We start from the raw sequence: 20,016 nt of genomic DNA on the forward strand, positions 1-20,016 counted from the left end.
CACCTAGGTTCCTAACCGATGACGAAGAATTACAGTTTTTGCCTATTGCTTGAACACTTTTTGCAAAACTTCGGCTCATTGTGTCAAAACTTTACACAGCCATAGCCATCAAGTGTTAGACAGGGTTCTAGATTATTACATGCAGAGAGGCTTTTGGTCTGATAATTAACATCTCTGTTTTTTTTCAGAATTTAGCAGTAGGAAATTACTAGTCATCTAGTTTTTTTTATATCAGCCATGCATTCTGTTAGTTTTGTGAATTGGTATGTTTCGTCAGGCCGCGAAGAAATTATAGTTTTTCTGAATTGCTAAAACACTTTTCTTGAAACCATCGCTCATTTTCTCAAAACCTTAAACACAAATCCAAATACTCAAACTAAATTCACGAAACCTCTGACTCTTCCATCAAAATCAAACAATCACTGCAAAACCATTTCACTTGCACTCAAAATCAAACGGTGCTCTCAGATCACACACACGAGTCAATAAAATAAACACTATGGAGCATTCATTAGACACAGCATCCAGCAACACAGCATCCAGAACATTACAGAAAAATGTATAAGGTATTGTGTAAACAATTTTGCAATTCTGTAAAAAAGTATAGTACAGTTTTTCTCGATTGCTTAAACACATTTCTTGAAATTGTGACTCCTTTTCTCGAAACTCTAAAGACAAACCCATAACTTCTTACCCAATTCCTCATACTTCCTTTTTTCAGGTCAAAATGAAGCTCTCCACTCAAAACTATTCAATCTGGCTGAAAAAAACAAACTTCGCCCTCAGACATGACACACAAGCCCTCAGAAACACACACACAACAACATAGTCTTTCACACTAATGAGATCAATTCATAACACTGTTGCAAAAACCTTCTTTTGGCAATCAGGTATCATTTTACAGCTCAATGTCTGTTACAGTATACAACATAATTAGAGCAGATACATGTTACAGTAAATACAGCACATACAGTGAAATTCAACAATAAGCTTTACAGTAAGACAATATTACTGTATTTTCATTACACTGCTGTAAAGAGATCTTTACAACAATTTTGAATCGTTGTGTGTAAACGATGACAACTGTGCTTTAGTTGTGTTTAACTTTTGCCGCTTGTGTTAAGCATTTTGCAGCACAAATGCATCACAGTGTGAAAAGTGTTTAAGTGAATGAGAATGTGTTTAGAGTTTTGCAAAAAGAGTGCATGAGATTTGCAAATAGAGCCTAACTGCCTGAACGTGTTTAAGGTTTAGCAGAAAGAGTGCTTTATTCGACAAATTGGTTTAAGCTAGTGAGAATTTGGTCCAGAGATTGGGGTTTAGTGTTTTAGCAATTCAGAAAAACTGTAATAGGCCTACTTTTATTCAGCAACACTCTTAAAAATAAAGGTGCTTCACGATGCCATAGAAGAACCTTTTTGTCTAAATGGTTCCATAAAGAACCTTTAACATCTGAAGAACCTTTCTGTTTCACAAAAGGTTCTTTGTGGCGAAATAAGGTTCTTCAGATTACAAAAAGGTAAGAAAGAGATGGTTCTTTAAAGAACCTTTGACTGAATGGTTCTTTGTGGAACCAAAAATGGTTCTTCTATGGCATCGCTTGAAGAACCTTTTGAAGCACCTTTATTTTTAAGAGTGAAGGATATGTCGAAAGGATCAAACATTATAGCAAAGACTTATATTATTACAAAAGATTTCTATTTTGAATAAATGCTGTTCTTTTTAATCTTCTTTTTATTCATCAAAGAACCCTAAAAAAAAAAGTATCACACATTCCAAAAAAATAATAAAAATATATATATTTTTTTCACCACAGTAATAGATTATAGGCTATTTTAAAGTATATTAAAATAGAAAACCTTTATTTAAAAGTATTTTACAATATTACTGTTTTTACTCTAGTTTTGATATATAGCCTATGGAATGTTTTACATTGAAAACCAACTAACATGAAGCAAATAATACATTCATTCCATTACTATATTGTAAAGTTTTATTGAGAACATCAGTTTTATTATTTAATAAATCAACAACGTAATTTAACAAATATATATTATTTAATTGCCATTGTTGTGACAGTAAGAGCATTTGAAGCATCTGAAAAAGAAAGGGCTCGTCCGGGATTTGAACCCGGGACCTCTCGCACCCTAAGCGAGAATCATACCCCTAGACCAACGAGCCTCCTACCTGGAATTCTGGAACAATTTTCTTTCAGTACAAACCTGCCACGTTTAAAGTAAAATCTGTATTTATGTGTAACTGTGAGACTCTGCCGGGTGCTTGCTACTGCCACCCAGCGGTCATACACTAAACTGCGTTCATTGGAAGCTTTTCTTCCACCTCTAGCTATGACCAGCACAAAGCACAAAACAAATTAGTGCATTATTTACAAGTACACGGGATTTTCAAAAATAATATATATGTTTACTCGTATGATTTGTTCGTAACCATATTATTAATAATGCAATATTTCGATTCTTTTGAACAGTTGGTATCAAACTGCTTAAACGATTTGGGCAATTCATAAATTACATTCATAATGCACATTCTCTGACAAACTTTTAAAAATGAAAATAAACAGCTGCAATAGTACTATTCCCCTCCATTCCCACCCGTTTACAGACGCCGCGCATGCGCACTACTCAAACGGAAGGCTCTTCATTCCAGAGCGGAAGTGCTTTAGTTCTTTTTCTACCACGGTCTGCAATCATGGTGAGTGAGCTCACTTACGCAGAGTCTAAAATCAAGCAAATCTGGTGTTTTTTTAAATATTATAGACCAAGGATACATCGGAAACGTATTTTAATAACACAATGACCCCACACATAATATGATTGTAGTAGAAGTGAACTTTTAGCGCTATCGGTGAGAAAATGAGCTTCAGACATGTCTCGAAACAACGTGGTGGAGTGGGTTAGGCCGGAGTTACAGCAGTTACAGACATATCAGATTGTAGACTTGTGTTTCATACTTATTACCAACAAATGATGCTAAAGTTACGAAAACCTAAAGATGAATGAGTTTTAAAACCGGAATGCCGTGCTTCGGTCGGTCTCATTCTTCTGGAGGCATGTGTGATCATTTAGCAGGACAGATGTTCTGTGGATATAAAGCTAGGGACTTTTGGAAAGGGAGAAACTGGCTAAAATATACTTAAAGTCGTATATAATTGGATGCGCCCAAAGCAATGCCAGTCGTTACTTTCGCTGTTTGAACTGAAAATGCATCAATGCGCTTCTCTTGTTCCCTGTATTTTGATTTCCAGGTGTTTAAGCGCTTTGTCGAGATCGGCCGGGTTGCCTTCATTGCTTTCGGTCCTCACGAGGGCAAACTGGTGGCAATCGTAGATGTCATTGACCAAAACAGGGTGAGTTTTGAATACTGCTATACTTTATAATGTGAAGCGTACAACCTTCATTTCACATGAAAAAGCTTCATGAAAGCACGTCATGGTTAAATCACTCATGGCAGATTTGTAGAGTCCTAACTTGAGCTTGTTTTAAATTCTCTGTAGGCACTGGTAGATGGCCCATGCACTGGAGTGAAGAGACAGGGGATGCCTTTCAAGTGCTTGCAGCTCACTGACTACGTCATCAAAGTACCTCACAGGTGAGCTTATGTGGCCGGAGCGTTTATTTCATGGTTTATGACAGGGATCCTCAAATCTGGCCCACGAGATCCACTTTCCTGCAGAGTTTAGCTCTAACCCTAATCAAACACACCTGAGCATGCTAATCAATGTCTTCAGGATCATTAGAAAATCACAGGTAGGTGAGTTTGATCAGGGTTGGAGCTAAACTCTGCAGCGCATGGCCCTCCAGGGCAAGATTTGAGGAACCCTGGTTTATGAGTACATGTATTTTGCTGGTCTCATTGTAGTAGTATTTGATTATCAGTGGTTCTGGTGTATCGCAAAATTTTGCTCTGCTTTCAAATGTCAAAATAGTTTTCTCTAAATTGTGTGCTAAAATTTTACACCAATTTCAGAAATTATTTTAGTCTTTGGTTTTTGCTACTTTTTACACTTCGAGGTGCCTTTTAGTATAAAGTCCCTTCAAATATGTGTACTTTCATATTTATGTTTAAAAAAAAGATCTGATGCCTTCAGGTCGCTTAAATGCGTCTGCATTCAACAATCTGTTAACTAGATTAACTTTGTTTTTGTTTTTTTTAATGAAACATATTTGTCACTTTTGGTGGTATATTTAGCCTGAGCCCTTGTTAATTTGTGCCTATTTCACATATCACCTCTGTTTTGGTTTGCTTCAGTGCCCGTCAGAAGTACGTGAGGCGTGCCTGGGAAAAGGCAGAGATCAACAAGAAGTGGGAAGAAAGCAGCTGGGCCAAGAAAATTGAGGCCAGAAAGAAGGTATGTTATAGAGCTGGTTGAGATCTCTTGCACTCATGCAGTTGTTAGTTGGATGAAGATTGTTCGTGTTGTGAATGAAAGGCATCTTTTACCCTGATCTAGCAATTTCGAGGTTGCGTCTTAGGACTTTTGCAGCATGCTTAATAATTTTTTTTTTCTTACCATGCTAATTTTCTTTTAACAGAGGGCCACAATGTCTGACTTTGATCGCTACAAGGTGATGAAGGCCAAGAAAATGGTATGTTTTGTTGGACTGTAGTACAAAAAGAATTTGTGGTGTATATGATGCTGCAGTGTCGGAAGATGATTACAAATGAACCTTTTTTTTTTTCTCTCCGCAGAGGAACAAGATCATCAAGCATGAGTTGAAGAAGCTGCAGAAAGCTGCAGCACAAAAGAAAGCATAATCTATCTTAAATAAACGTATTTGACTTGTAAACTCGTAAATGTGTGTTTTGTGTCCATTGTCTTATGGATGATTTTGAAGCTGGTTTTGTACTGGTGGGGAAAATGTTCACTTGTGCCTTTTTGATGAGTTTACACTGTTCTTGATTTCATGTGAAGACAGAAATGGAAAATACATGGCATAGATTGATACATATGATTGTGCAACATCAATACAGTGGTAACATGCATGCATTAGTTAGGAATAAATACGTTACACTAAGGTCTCAGTTGTTAACATTACTTAATAGATTAGCTAATAATGAACTATATTTTTATACAATTATTAATCTTGATGCTAATAAAATAGATGTTCATGTTAGTTCACAGTGCACGGAGTAATGAAAGTGTATTTAATGTAAATATAAATGAAATATTGTTAGTTCATGAGGCAACCATAAGATGAGGACATTTAAGGTTTCATTTAATTATATTAGTTGAACAGTAAATGCTACTTATACATCTAAATGTTATTGTTCATATCAACATTTTTTTTTTTTACAGCGTTCCAATCTAGGTTAATGCAAGTTATTCATAAATGCAATACAACTGTTAATTGTTAATAATACATTAACATTTCTTAATGTTAACCAATTCTACTTTATTGTAAAGCATTGCTAAAACAATGAAGTACTTTCATCAGACCAGCATTTTTATAGTATTCACGTTAATGTCAGCTATATACTTCCATTGCAAAAGTTTTATTCATTTTATCCTGATTATATATAGTAACTGCTTAATCACAATTGCAACTTCAGCTTGAGCTTCATGTAAAGCATTTGGACACACGAGAAACAATTTCAGCCGTTTTACTTTGTTGGTACTACATAGCTTACACAGACATGACTACAATCAGCTATTTATAGTTGCTATAGTTTATAGAGCCTACATCACCTTCTATGAAAGTCTTTAAAATGATTATACTTTATGACTTAAGTATCTTGTAACTCTATTAGAAACTCACAAAATTACCTTGACACTTAACACAATTGAGTGAAATTAAACTCATTTTCTGAAAATAAAACTAATCTGTTGAAATGCTTCCAGTTGTAAGTCTAATAAAAATTATTTATTTTTGTGTGTAATGGGCTCCTAATTGTAAATGAAAACAAACCTGACAGTTAAAAGGCTAATTTTATTAATATTCACAATTAAAATCATGAGATTTAAAAAAAATCATGTAACAGTTAAAAATCTAAAGGAAAAAATAATGCAAAGGTTTAGACATACAGCACTGTAATTCTATGAAGCTGGGCTGAAATCATGCTACAAAGGCCTAACATATGTAATATGTAAAATAACGAAGTTATTTAGCGACAACCCACAAAAGACTCATTATATAATTCCATCTTTTGAAGTGAACTTCGACGGGAAGTGGGTTTCTGTTTGAAGATGGGGGAACGTAGGAAACGGGTGTCTGTAAATTTGTCACCACGTCGAAGTTTCCTGAAAAATAAAAAGTGTGTACAAAAAGATCATGCCATAAGCTTGAAAAATATTACAATATCAGAAAGAAGAATACCAGGCACTTCAAACTATTTAAAGTTTCAAAGAACTTACGAGTTGATTGAGGGCTCCTTGTAGTTGACAGTACTCGTACAGCGACGCTTACGAGTGGAGCTTTGAGGGGTGTTTTGAGCAGACATGGGCTTCTGATAGGCTGCGGTGGAGAGATTTGTCACATCACTCAAACCCAAGCCCAGAAAGGAGCGAACAACCAGCCCACCTGCAGAAACACAAGTGCATGTGTGTGACAAATTAATTTTCCTTCTACCACTCCTGGAAAAAGTGACCTCAAGAAATGTGACATTGGTGAGTGAATATTTAAAGACAGGTACACATACATGCAGTGAGGAACAAGAGATTGATGCAAGATACAAGAGCTCCTCCAGCACATTTTGGTGGAAATGTGCCCAGATCAAAAGATGTAACAATCTAAAGTCAAATAGAAAGACAAGCAACAAGGATTTTACCTTTTCTTCTGCCTTTATTCACCAAAGCCATTTTATTTTCCTGGTTGAATGAGTTACTAGGGTGCTTTGGAAATTCAAATATTGGGCAGTCAATCATCATAAGCTCTACCTCTCCACCAGGAGTAATCAGGATCGGATACTCCACAGAAACAGCAGAAGGTGGCGCTATGGGAAAATATTTCCATTGTTAAAACAGGGTTTTTGTAGATTTAATAAAGACAAATGTAAGACTTTTTAAGACCTAGTAAAGAAAACTCAAGGAAAATGTAAAGAAATATTTCCATTGTTAAAACAGGGGTTATAAAGACAAATGTAGGACAAAATAAAGAGAATTTAGGGAATACATTGAATGGAACACAATACGTCAATATGGTATGGAAGCATATAGGTAGCAAAATTCAATTTAAAACGCAATATGCAAAATGGCAATGCAATATTCAAAATGGCAACGCAATATTCAAAATGGCATTGTATTTCTGTATTTAAATTTCCATTTTCCATTACCCAAACGTGCAAAGTTTGGTGCAAAAGTAAAATGAAAATTAAATTATATAATTTACATTTGCCATTTCCAACAATAGTCTTAATATGTAAATTGCATGCAAATTTGAACGCTTTATAAGTTGCAAAATGAAAATGTATAACACAAATTGATTTGATATGTGTAACATGTTCAAGCAGAAATGGTAGCATAATCATCACTTATATACTATTTGTCCTAAATGCATTTAGACTAACAGTTAGAACACTTAGGATTGCATTTTCATCATGACGCCGTGGGATATTTGTAGCAAAATTCAATTTGAAAATGCATTCCGAGCTGACCACGCCCACCCTCCGTCAATCATTGCTTCAAGGCAGGGATTGGCGGAAGCGTGTTACGTTTGGATCGTTTGAAACATGTCGGCTGGAGATCTGATAAGATCGTTGAATTCACTGGCAGATGAAGTGGAGCGTGAACAGAGAAATATATGAAGCGTATTCCATGCTAAAATCAAACGTTCGAACAGATTCTTTAATATGACGTTGCAACATGCACTCGTCTCACCGAACGTGACGTCTGCGTCTGCCACATTACTGTTCGTCTGCCTGAACGTGACGTCTTCGTGACATCTGCGTCTACCACATGTTCGTCTGCCTGAACATGAGGTCTGTGTTTGCTGCAAGGGTTTCCAGCACATTCCATACACTTATTTGTGCTTTATTATACCTATTCATTCTCTATTATTGTTTTCACTTATCCTCAATTATGTTTAATTAGCAATTAAGTGCTTTTTACCTTTCTTATGTATAGCTTTTTATTCCAAAAAGTAAATATTTATACAAATGATATAAAAAATTCTGTATGACATTGCTTCTTGTCCACATATCCACAGATACTTATGAAGAAATCATAAAAATAAGTTGTTCTAGCATGTATTCACCACTAGGAGTCTCTAGACCAACACAAAAGAACGCATTTTTAAACATTGCTATATTTTGGGCTAATTTAACTAACATAAACAATATTTGTAATTTTTTATTTTGGAGTTGTAATATTTAGTTTTATAGTTTAATATATAGAATAAAAAGTGTTTTTACGCTCTTTAATTTGTACTGAGATAATTCGGCAGTAGTGGCATATGAATCAATGATATTTTCCTCTTTAATATTTGCAGCAAGAAATAAACATGAATATTTGAATGCATGTTAAAAAAATCTGAACAATTTAATACAAACGAATGTCTCATGAAATCGATCAATCAGAGTTTCAAAAAACGTGGCACTAATGCCGCTGTAGGCTATTTGTACTGAATGCAAACACAATTTTGACACAGCGGCCAAAAAAAAATATTTTATACCTAAAATAATACTCAATCATTTCCTGCATCCTGCTGTACTTCCCTGAATAAGTCTTTAAAGGTGTTGTAGGCTAATAAGTCGTTCTGAGTAATAAATTGAAAAAGCTCCCACCTGTATATGACTAAACAAAATAACATGTAGTTTCCTTGAGGTTCTGTTATTAATGTGTCTATTAGAAACACTAATTTAAATTAATTAATTATACAAAAAAAATGTTTGAAATTAATTAAGACTTCCCGAGTTTTTGAACGGGGTCACCCGCAGTGTAAGACGCCCAAAGCTCAAGACGTTCGGATAGACGTTCGATCGGTCGTTTGATTTTAGCATGGAATACGCTTCATATATTTCTCTGTTCACGCTCCACTTCATCTGCCAGTGAATTCAACGATCTTATCAGATCTCCAGCCGACATGTTTCAAACGATCCAAAAGTAACACGCTTCCGCCAATCCCCGCCTTGAAGCAATGATTGACGGAGGGTGGGCGTGGTCAGCTCGGAATGCATTTTCAAAGCCTCACTGAATTTTGCTACAAATATCCCACGGCGTCATGATGAAAATGCAATCCTAAGTGTTCTAACTGTTAGTCTAAATGCATTTAGGACAAATAGCATTTAAATGATCATTTTGCTACCATTTCTGCTTGAACATGTTACACATATCAAATCAATTTGTTATACATATTCATTTTAATTTCGCAACTTATAAAGCGTTCAAATTTGCATGCAATTTACATATCAAGACTACTGTTGGAAATGCAAATGTAAATTATATAATTTCATTTTCATTTTCCTTTTGCAACAAACTTTGCACGTATGGGTAATGGAAAATGTAAATTTAAATACAGAAATACATTGCCATTTTGCATATTGCATTTTAAATTGAATTTCGCTACCTATATGCTTCCATAATATGGTCTCTAAATGTAAATAGCTTGTATTAGCAATGCTGCAAAGTTTGAAAATGCAGTTTCCAACAGATCTCCATTACTTTTTAATTCATTTTGCAAAAAAGACTTCAATGAATACCTCTGCTCTCAACCACTAGAATATGAAAATAACTTTTTCTGTGCCTTCTGATCACACTGCAAAAAATGTTCTTCATCAGTATTTTTGTCTTGTTTTCCAGTGCAACTGTCTACAGATTCTTAAATCAAGATACATTTACTTGAGAGGCAAAATGACATAAGATAAAAAGAGTTTATGATTAAAACAAGATCAAGTTAATTCAAAGGGAAAACAAGTTTTCATTCCACATTGACAGATATTTATTCTTGTTTAAGCATAAACCTATTTTGTTCAGTTTCTCAGAAAACAAGACTTCATATCTTCAATTTGCATAGATTCTTGCATCGGAAAACAAAACAAAAATACTGAGGAAGATATACAAAAATGTTTTTTGCAGTGCATTTAACATTTAATGCTAAATTCCTGTCTAAATTTAAGAGTTTCTGCTCTGATTTAAGACCTTTTAAAGCCTTAATTTGTAGAAGGGAGAATCAAGAAGACCTTTTTGAAACCTGCAGAAATCCTGAAATATGCTTCACTGAATAAATGAGAATTCTTTATAGTTACTGCTTTCTCTTCTTAAATTATTTTATCTTTAGATTTATAAGTCTACCATTAGATATCATTTACAATTAAAAAAGTAAAAAAATATAAAAGTTTAGTGTTTCCACACACAAAGTTACCTTGGCAGATCTCTTGGCTTGGTTCTGATTGGCTAGGATTTTCAGGAGGAACACAAACTGGTGAATGTGGGAGCAGAAGGCCTGGGCCGAGATCATCGCTGAGGTGCAGACCAATTTCTTCAGTTTCAGGCCTACTTTTTTCTGTAGAACATTAAATGGATTAAAACAATGAAATGTAACATTTTCATATATTTAAAAAAAAACATTGTATACTTACCTCTGTGCTGTATTTCAACATGGTCCTGCTTTTGGGAAGTATTTTCTTTTCCTCTGTTTTCTCTGGCCTCTTGAACAGACCGCCTTTTAGAGCAAGCCCGTCTGGGTGGTGGACTACGAGCTCTTTTGGATCTCCTCTTTGGCACATAAGGGGAATCATCTGCATCCTGTTCATCTTCTGAGAGGCTGTTGTTGGATTCCATGGCAACAGGACTGGGCAAGACCTTGTCCTCTTTATCCGGAGCATCAGGTGATGGTTTCTCCACAGCTTTGGTTCCTGCTCTGAAAGGCGTTAGATGGATGGCCTCTTCACAGTCAAAGTCAAAGGTGTCATTGCCACCCAACGAGGAGTTAAGACGATCGGCAGGTGGAAGTGCCGCTCTTGCACGACTCTGACATCGGTCCCGGCTCTTGGAGCGAGCACGGGGTTTGGGGTTTTCCCATGGTTTCTTCAACGGGGCTCTGTCTGGTTTGCGCCCCCGCTCTGGTTTGGGGCGGGGAGCGGCTTGGGTAGGTTTCTTCTTGGGCTGTCTGGTGGTCCGCTGGGGGGGCTCAGGCGTCAAGTGCTGAACAGCTGGGAGTTCAGAAATCTCTAGGTTGAACTCACAGTTCGGCCCTGTTTTTTGTCCAGCTTGGTCCTCATTAAGCTCTTCCTGTTCATTACACACCTCCTCAAATGGTGTGTTTAGCCCCACCTCTTGTCTGTTATCAATAGTCTCTTCTCTTCTCACATCCAGTATGTTACATTTCGCGACAGTGTCAGAGTCAAAACGTGAGCTTCGTCTCCTCTCAATCTCAGAGTGTCTCTTTCGCCTTGTTCCTACTGTGGGGGGCAATGAAACCTGTCTGTCACTGCGACAACCCGAAACAGCCTCTGCAAACAAAGCAGTAAAGAATAAAACTACAAATATACAGACTGTTTATAGTATTCAGCAGTTAAGGTGATAACTACATACAGTCCAGTACCTGCAGTAAAAGGCGGTTCTGCTGAGTGATGATCCTGGATAGTCTCAATCACATGTACTGGTCTGTGCCACAATGACAGTAACAATATTATCTTCGGTAAGTTGAACGAATCATGAAAAAAAGCTGTATTTTGATCAAAATGGGTTCTCTAATATACATTTATTTATTTATATTTTTATAAACAGAGTGGTATACAGAGTGGGTGGTGTGGTAAGGCAGATGGTGGGAGAAATGACAAATTATATTAAATCATATATATGTACAGTGGGTACGGAAAGTATTCAGACCCCCTTCAATTTTTCACTCTCTATTCATCAACAAATCCTAAAAAATATGGTTTCTACAAAAATATTAAACGGCAAAATGATTTTCAACAGATAATAGTAAGAAATGTTTCTTGAACAGCATATTAGATTGATTTCTGAAGGATCGCGAGACTCTGAAAACTGGAGTAATGGCTTCTGAGAATACAGCTTCGCCATCACAGGAATAAATTACATTTTATAATATATTAAAATACAAAAGCATTATTTTAAATTGTAATAAAATTTCACAATATTGCTGTTTTTTTATCAATAAATCAAACCTTAGCCTTGGTGAGCATAACAGACTTCTTTTAAAAACATTTTAAAAATCTTACTGACCCCAGATGTTATAATATTTTTTATTAAAAGCTTTAGAGCTACAGATTTGCTCTTGCTTACTTAGGACTGATTGGCTGAGGTGGACTTGGTGGACTCGTCTCAACAGGAGAAGAAACCTACAAAAACAAGCATGAAAATGAAACCAGCAGAGCCTTGAATAAATGGAATAACTATACATACATCAGCTCATATGCCCAATCAAAGAAAAATCTGTGGATGCAATGGATGCAACATCCCGCACTGCATTTCTTCATCCATGAAAACTTTACATATCAGCTCCACGCGAAATAAGTACTCAGCATCTGCATGACACCTTGTGTACACCTCTAACCTGGGCACTTTCAGCAGGTCCCCGATCTTTAAGCGTCCTCTTCAGCATCAGCAGGTGAAAGATGAGTGCTTGCCTTTCTTTCTTGAGCTGCAGGATGACCCCCTGCGCTTGCCGTACCTTCTCCCTCTCTGTCTGCAGGGCAACTGCAAGAGCTTTGTTATTCACCTGGACGCTCTTCAGCACGAATGGCTTCACTGTAGCTGTGTGTGGAGGGATGGAAAAATGAAACAATGTTGTGATTTACAGTCCCTTAATTTTCTTCCAAACCTGTATGACCTTCTGTGCAACACAAAAGGAGATGTTAAGGTTAATAGGAAAAAATGCAATGTAAGTGAATGGGGGCTGAGGCTGTCAGTCCAATTCCAATTTGTTTTTCACAGAACTAAACCAGTCATATGAGTTTGGAACAAAGCGAGGGTGCGTAGATGACACAATTTACTACTAACTGTATAATTAAAGACAAACTGGAAGTTATAAACACAAAAACACATCAAAAAAGGTACATCTAAAGTCACAAATATACCAATATGGAATGCAACACAAAGCCAAACCCTCATGTAATTGCACCTGTGTTTTTGTTCTTCAGTTTTGACAGGCCGCGGCTGGCAGCTAACGTTAAAGCGTTGGCGAGACGTTTGTTTCTCTTTTCCTTCATTTTGTCCTTGATGTCGTCCAGACTCTGCTGGAAGGACTTCTTCTGCACCACCCGCTCCCGAACCATAGCTGAGCTGCGCAGGATCAGTCACACATCCACAACGTCCAATGTAAAGTCTATCAGCTGATTAAGGGTTAACGTTTGTCTCCATATTACGCCGAGCTTCACCAAAACACAGCGTACGTCTTACCCACTTATTTGCAACTATCATAAGATGAATGAGCAGCTACTTTCGGGCGGACAGTGCGTAAGTTGTGTATTTTGTGTGAGTTGCTTCTCTGGCGTATCTCCCCTCCCGTCGGGGACGTTGATGTTCGAAATCATGCGCTGCGAACTCTGATTGGAGGAACAAACGTAGAGTTACGTCACTTCCGCGAGTAGTTCAGACGACATCCTGCAAATTTCATCTGCAGGCAGTCTACTTCTTAAAATGTAACATCTAAAATTGTAACACACAAAATTAATAATTCGTTTAACTGGTACAACTTTATTATTATTGTATGGAAATAAGAGTTTAGAAAGGAAATTGGTGATTATTTTTTTATTATGTATGGAAAATAAAATATAGGCTACACAAACAAAAATGGGCAAACAACAAACCGAAATCATACTGTTTAAAACTGAACTAATAAAATATACTGAGACTCTGAAATTATTAATGAATAAATGAATGAACTAATAAATAAATAAAGGCAAAACGAATGTATAGAATACTTGAACCCTTTTCTTTGACAATCTAGTTACTCCCTGGATTTATTTCCTTTGATGCTACTATGATGATAACAATGAGTACATTGTATAAATACTTTTTATGTATATGTAAATGTTGTTCTACATAAAAGTCTACTTTCTACTGCTCTAAATAAAGTCTACTTCTTAATAATAATGTTATGTATACGTATATGCAAAAATATGCTATTAGAGTAGTCTATGTAATTATGTATTATTATTAAATATATTGATATATAAGTGAAGCAGCACATTTTATCTCCTTAATTATACTCCTTTATTTATTTATTTATTTTCATTATTTATATATCAGTTTAACAAGTTAAGATTTGTAAAATCTTGTTCACTGAATATTCTGAATTAACATTCTCTTGGTTTTGTTCATTAGAATATAAGAAGAGTCTCATGATCATTAGCTCCTAGCTTAATTATTTACAAACATGTGACTTGCCAGTAAATACACTTACAGCTACGAAAAGGCTGAACTGCTGTCAAACTTCCCTGCTAAACAAATCATAATTTATCCAGTATGAGAAGTGAAGTGCTCCCCCCCTTTTCTGACTCCACACCAAATGCTTTAGTCTCTGACACTGTGATAGAAAGTACAACAACATATTGAAACAATTACATTTACTCCTCATTTGTTGTAGCCTACTATCGTAACCTGAACCCTTCTCCTCTAGTCTAAAAAGATAATCTATTGAAGTGAAGCTGCAAAAACAGCTTCTGCAATTCTAACTCGTCATCAGATAGCTATATGAATACAGTAACACATGACCATCCACATGTACACAAACATCTGTAAGATTTGCACACAAAAAAAAAAACATACCATTCAGAATCTCAGGATAAATAAAAAGGGTCTAGTTAGGTTTATTTGTTCAGATCCAAACAGTACGTGCTTCAACAACACACCCCGTAGCAGTGTGACGCTATGCATGTTTACTTAGTACATTTAGAAAATTTGAATTTGTGTTTGTTTACATGCAAACATTGTTCCTAGTTGCAAAACATTTCCTCAAATTGGGGATTATTTTACCAAAACTATCATCGCAGAAAAAAAAAAAGATTAATAAGTGTAATAAGTGTAAGAATAAAAAGTATTCCAGAAGTGACCATTTAATTTGTGAGGATGATTTGTGAACAATTTATTTGTCAGTGCAACAGGTCAGCACTAAAAAACCCTTTAAAGGGGTCATATGATGTTGCTAAAAAGAACATTATTTTGTGTATTTGGTGTAATGAAATGTGGCAACCACATGTGATGACCCCGGGCTGGACTCCGCTTCGTTCATGGTGAAAGCCGATCAGGCGATCGACAGCGTGAAGTTGAAGTATTTCCTCAGCAACCAGCACAGATCAGCTCTAGGCATGACGAAGCGATATCGTCCTCTTTTGGAAGACCAAACAAAGTAGTTTCGCTTTCACAATGAAGCACACAGCGCCTTCACGACATGGCTGCAGCGTCAACAAAACTACAGTGAGACTAAAAGTTACGCCTTCTTTCTTTGCGTGAACATTTGGGCGGTGTTATGCAAATCTTCCCACATCATGATGTAGACATGTGGGGGCGTGTTAGAACGAGCCGTTTTAGGTAGGTGTGGCTGACTCTTAACTTTTATAAAGAATATCTCTTTGGATTTGAGTCTTTGCAACTTTACAAATCTTCTTTATGCACCAAGAGCTTGTAACACTCCAAAGAGAAAGGAAAATTTGAAATCGCATCATATGACCCCTTTAAATAAGGGCATGGGTTGTAAAACCTGAGAAAAATTAATTACGATGATAGTAAAAACAGGCAAATATCCATAAACACAATGACTAACCATATTAGACACTCAGAAACAACATGCTGGAAAAAGGGAGGGTTTGCTGCAAATCAATAAAAAAAAGCATTATACATTGTCTCCCACTATGCAATGAACGAGAATTGATGAAGCAGGATAAGGGACCAAAAGCTTCTGAAGACCTTATGAGGTTTGAAGTAGTTTTTGGTCATGAGTAAATGTGAGATGGTTTGTCAGGGGCTATGATGATGATGATGATGATGATGATAAGTGTTCTAGTGTGAAATGTTCCATGATAATTGAAATCAGAGTTGTGTCACATACATAAGAGTGATTTTGCATATTTCAGTGGTCCTTATCAGCAGTATTTAAAGAGGTGGATGGAGGTGGGCACTGCCACAAAGCACCTCAACTAGATCCAAACAACTGGGACAATGAGACGCTTTACCACCCTCTATATGTGTCTGCTTCTCTTCATTGTTCAGGTGAGTGATCATCTGATACAACCTTTGAAACAATGGATATTTGTTATATCTTTAATCATTTATATATAAGTAATATTTATATCTATATGCATATACTGTTCAAAAGTTTGGGGTCAGTAAGGTTGACTTTTATTTAGCAAGGATGCATTAAATTAATCAAAAGTGACCAAAAAGACTTTTATAATGTTTTAAAAAAAGTATATTTCAAATAAATGCAATTTTCTTTCAAATAAAATCATCAAATAATTCTGAAAAAAAAAAAATTAAGCACCAAAGTTTTCAACAATAATAATAAATGTTTATTGAGCAGTTAATCAGCATATTAGACTGATTTCTGAAGGATCATGTATACAGACTGGCTGCTGAAAATTCAGCTTTGCAACCACAAATCAAAAATGACATTTTGAAATATGTTAAAACAGAAAACAGTTATTTTAAATAGTAAAATTACACTACAATTTAGCTTGATTTAGTTATTAATTAAAATAAATAAAAAACAAATGATTAATTAGTTAAAATGAGTTATTCTAATTTTAATGAGCATTTTATTCATTCTTTTCATTCTTTTCATCACAAACATGAGCTACTTAAAAATATTAACTTTGGGTGAAAAGCATTTATTTACATATACATTTATTAATTTTCTAGGTGCTTTTATCCAAATTTACTTGCAAATGCAGAACAATTTGTTACTGGAGTCAACACTATTTAAAAAGCAAATTACTGATCAAATTCCCTGAACAATAAAGTAAGTGCTTAAAAGTGCTTCTAGTTGAAGGAAAATGTTTGTCCCTGCTGTTGCTAGGCCTCTTTTTCAGATGAGATGAAAAAGATAAATTTTTCAGATACTAAATGAGATGAAAAACATAATTGAGATGAAAAAGATAGTCCATTGAAGAGGAGATGAAAGAGAACTGCATGTGGAAGAAAAAGCCTAAAGGTCCATGATATGCAAAAGAGCAGTCTGGGCATCAAATGTATAGTGAGACAGGAGTCGTGTAGCTGAGATGAGCTTTTATTCTGCCTGCAGCGAGTGTGGGTGTTCTAATCGTGTTCTGGTGCCGTCTGCCTGTCCTGTTCTGATTCAGGACCAATCTGTACACCCACAGTCTAACTACCATCTGATAAAAATACAATATCATTAATTAGCACCATAGTTACTTTTCTATTTTCCTAACACCTTGTTCTTATTTATGTGTGTGTGTGTGTGTGTGTGTGTGTGTGTGTGTGTATTAGTCTTAGTTAATGATCAACATTTATTACTAGATTTTTAAAATTAAATTACATTATATTTGTTAACATTACGTCCCCTTGGAAGTTCTATCTGCATTCCGAGTAGTTCTGAGATATTGAGCTTCAAAGTTTTTGCATTCCATTCGACTGTGTAGATAGAACCTTTTTGTTTTTTAAATGAAAAGTCCCAAAATGTACACAACATTAAAAAATCTATCACATAATGTAAATAAGTTGTCACAGAATAAGAATATGCTAATAACTCAATTTTGACAAAAATGTCAGATAGAACCTTATAATTCCAAGGGGACGATTAGTTAATGCACTGTGAACTAACATGAACAAAGAACAACTGTATTTTTATTAACTAACGTTGACAAAGATAAGTGTTAGTTTATGTTAGTTTACGTTAGCTAATAATTCATGTTAACAAACGAGACTTTAAAGTGTTACCTTTTGTGTTTATTTATTTATTTATTTTTTTGCATGAGTCCACTCAGGACATTTCCTGCAAGCAGAAGGGAACATTTTCAACTCTGCAACATCTAATTTTGCATTCACTTTCATTTTCTTTCCAAAGACACATGAAGTGATTTTTCATGTTATGAGAAATATTTTCATCACAAGTCCAACACAGAGTGATTCAAGGTTCAGATATTGCTTAACACGGCCATTTTTTTCTTTTCATGTTTCCAATAAACTGAAAAAAAAGACCCCCCCCCCCAGAAAACATGACAGAAATTTGGTCACTCAGTTAAGTATTTCAAATGACAATTTTATCAATAAAAATGTCTTGTCTTTATCTGCTCCTCTTAACAGAACACATCTGGACAGACCATACCAGTCAGTCCTGGGGCTGATCTTGTCACTCCATTACACAGCTGTACAAACTCCTCTTTGTCAAATGCCAAATTTGTTACAAAAAATAAGCTAATAAGACAGAATGGATTTTAGAGTAAAATTATCGTGAACATCCGTTTCCAGTGCTTGCATGTAACATATGATAAATTAAGTTTAAACTGGTAACTTATGTTTTCCTTCTCAAAGGAAGTGGAATCTATTATAAATGTATGTATTTGTTTTGTGAACTAGGGTAATATGGGAAATTGGAAATTGTTTTAGCTGGGTTGTTTTGTAATAAAGTCTCATTTGAAGTGAGACAATATCACAAATCGCAAAAGTTGAAAATGAAAATCATGTGTAGGATATACTTAATGCACCATATGTGATCTTTTCAAAGCAATCTCAAATAGAGCAACCAAAAAAAAAAAGAATATGTGCAGCGATTCATTTCATGTCTCGTTCAGTATAACTTTTCTTGCTTAACAAACCAAATGCAAATACTGCAACTTTGCAAATTAGCTTTTCAACTGATAAAGTAGGCATGCAGGAACCAGACCTCTCAGTACATTTTCATTTTAAATTCATTGGTCGCATGCCAGTATGTTTGTCACAAACACCAGTAAAACTGCATATAAACATCATAGTATAAAATATATTGTAAACAAATATATATTAAAACTCAGCAACATCTAATTTTGCAGTTCACTTTATTTTTCTTTCCAACGATGATTCTTCATCTTATGAGAAATATTTTTTAACACACCTCAGTTTAATGTTCTTCTAAGTCTAACACAAAGTGATAATAATGTTTGAGCATTCCAGTCATACCATTGCTACTGATTGTGTCCTACTTTCATACAGTACCACTTTCACTGATTTGGACTAACTTTATCAATAATACATATACTGTTTAAACATGTGAGGAAAACAGGATGTTGCAACATGCGTAAAACCAAACTACCCTGGAGATCACATAAAATTATTTATCTTAACTATCTATGCAAATAATGCAAATGCAAATATTGTTTTTTATCTGAATTTTTGTTTTGTAGTAGTATAAATATCTCAACATCATTTAAACAAGACACATCTACTTGAGAAACAAAATTGTGTAAGATTTGTTGATTAAAATAAGACCTGTTCTTTTTTTCTTTAAAGCTTGTTAGATGTATGCTTAAAATAAGAATTTTACAATGGGAAAAAATAAACTATATTCACTGCCAAGAACATATCTTTATTGATTTTTCTTTATTCAGATAAAAGGATGTTTATATGTTTGCACTGGAAAACAAGACAATTTTTGGTAACACTTTCTATGAAGCCCGCATTTATAATACATTATAAGGGTATTCTTAAGGCATAATAATGAATGTATAATGCATTTAAAAAACCTTATAATATGTTGTATCATCTCATTAATAATCATAACAACAAATATAACACTTACACATTTGTGGTTATAACATTTAAGAGTATGATTATTTATAACACACAATGAATCCTATCTTCTTAGTCTATTGACTATAAGCAACTTTGCAACTACATGACAACTAACTCTCATGTTGAGTATTAGTAGAGTTAGGTTAAGGTTGGGGTTGGTAGAATAAATTGACGTACTTGCAAAGTTGCTAGTAGAATATCTGTTTGGAAACCATCAAAATAAAGTGTTAGTATAGATATTTAGCAGACGTACTACTAATACTCATACTCCAATTACTGCTAGATGACATGTAGTTGCATAGTTACTTATCAACAGTTGTCTAAAGGGTACCATCAAAATAACCATACTGATATTACAATAAAAATAGTTG

The 20,016-nt window shown here is 35.1% G+C and overlaps 2 protein-coding genes and 1 non-coding gene across 4 annotated transcripts; 1 reads left to right on the plus strand and 2 right to left on the minus strand.

The window, feature by feature from the left end:
* Positions 1-2,109: 2,109 nt before the first annotated feature.
* Positions 2,110-2,181, minus strand: trnap-agg (transfer RNA proline (anticodon AGG)). Its single transcript has one exon. It is a non-coding gene; the product is annotated as a tRNA-Pro (tRNA).
* Positions 2,182-2,609: 428 nt separating this feature from the next.
* LOC107688416 (60S ribosomal protein L14-like) lies at positions 2,610-4,819 on the plus strand. Its single transcript, XM_016486074.1, has 6 exons — positions 2,610-2,712; positions 3,266-3,367; positions 3,515-3,609; positions 4,270-4,369; positions 4,554-4,607; positions 4,711-4,819. The coding sequence occupies exons 1-6, from the start codon at positions 2,632-2,634 to the stop codon at positions 4,774-4,776; spliced, it is 498 nt and encodes a 165-aa protein (XP_016341560.1). The 5' UTR covers positions 2,610-2,631; the 3' UTR covers positions 4,777-4,819.
* Positions 4,820-5,996: 1,177 nt separating this feature from the next.
* LOC107688364 (shugoshin-like 1) lies at positions 5,997-13,490 on the minus strand. 2 transcript variants are annotated; one of them, XM_016486014.1, is made up of 9 exons: positions 13,041-13,490; positions 12,474-12,673; positions 12,203-12,258; positions 11,499-11,560; positions 10,534-11,406; positions 10,317-10,457; positions 6,787-6,951; positions 6,374-6,473; positions 5,997-6,259 (listed from the first exon to the last, which is right to left on the minus strand). In XM_016486014.1, the coding sequence occupies exons 1-9, from the start codon at positions 13,192-13,194 to the stop codon at positions 6,124-6,126; spliced, it is 1,887 nt and encodes a 628-aa protein (XP_016341500.1). In that variant the 5' UTR covers positions 13,195-13,490; the 3' UTR covers positions 5,997-6,123. The 2 variants fall into 2 exon arrangements, with proteins under 2 accessions (XP_016341500.1, XP_016341499.1); XM_016486013.1 differs by having other exon boundaries at positions 6,374-6,539; positions 13,041-13,489.
* Between the last annotated feature and the right edge of the window lie 6,526 nt (positions 13,491-20,016).

The sequence above is a fragment of the Sinocyclocheilus anshuiensis genome, unplaced genomic scaffold, assembly GCF_001515605.1.
Source record: "Sinocyclocheilus anshuiensis isolate Anshui unplaced genomic scaffold, SAMN03320099.WGS_v1.1 scaffold209, whole genome shotgun sequence".
Lineage (NCBI taxonomy): Eukaryota > Metazoa > Chordata > Actinopteri > Cypriniformes > Cyprinidae > Sinocyclocheilus > Sinocyclocheilus anshuiensis.

Coding starts and splice junctions, on each gene's coding strand:
- LOC107688364 (XM_016486013.1), bottom strand. CDS start 13,194: ATGGTTCGGGAGCGGGTGGTGCAGAAGAAGTCCTTCCAGCAGAGTCTG. Junction 12,259..12,473: donor GACCTGCTGAAAGTGCCCAG/GTTAGAGGTGTA, acceptor TTGTTTTTGTAG/GTTTCTTCTCCTGTTGAGAC. Junction 10,458..10,533: donor TGTTGAAATACAGCACAGAG/GTAAGTATACAA, acceptor AATGTTCTACAG/AAAAAAGTAGGCCTGAAACT.
- LOC107688416 (XM_016486074.1), top strand. CDS start 2,632: ATGCGCACTACTCAAACGGAAGGCTCTTCATTCCAGAGCGGAAGTGCT. Junction 2,713..3,265: donor TACCACGGTCTGCAATCATG/GTGAGTGAGCTC, acceptor TTTGATTTCCAG/GTGTTTAAGCGCTTTGTCGA. Junction 3,368..3,514: donor ATGTCATTGACCAAAACAGG/GTGAGTTTTGAA, acceptor AATTCTCTGTAG/GCACTGGTAGATGGCCCATG.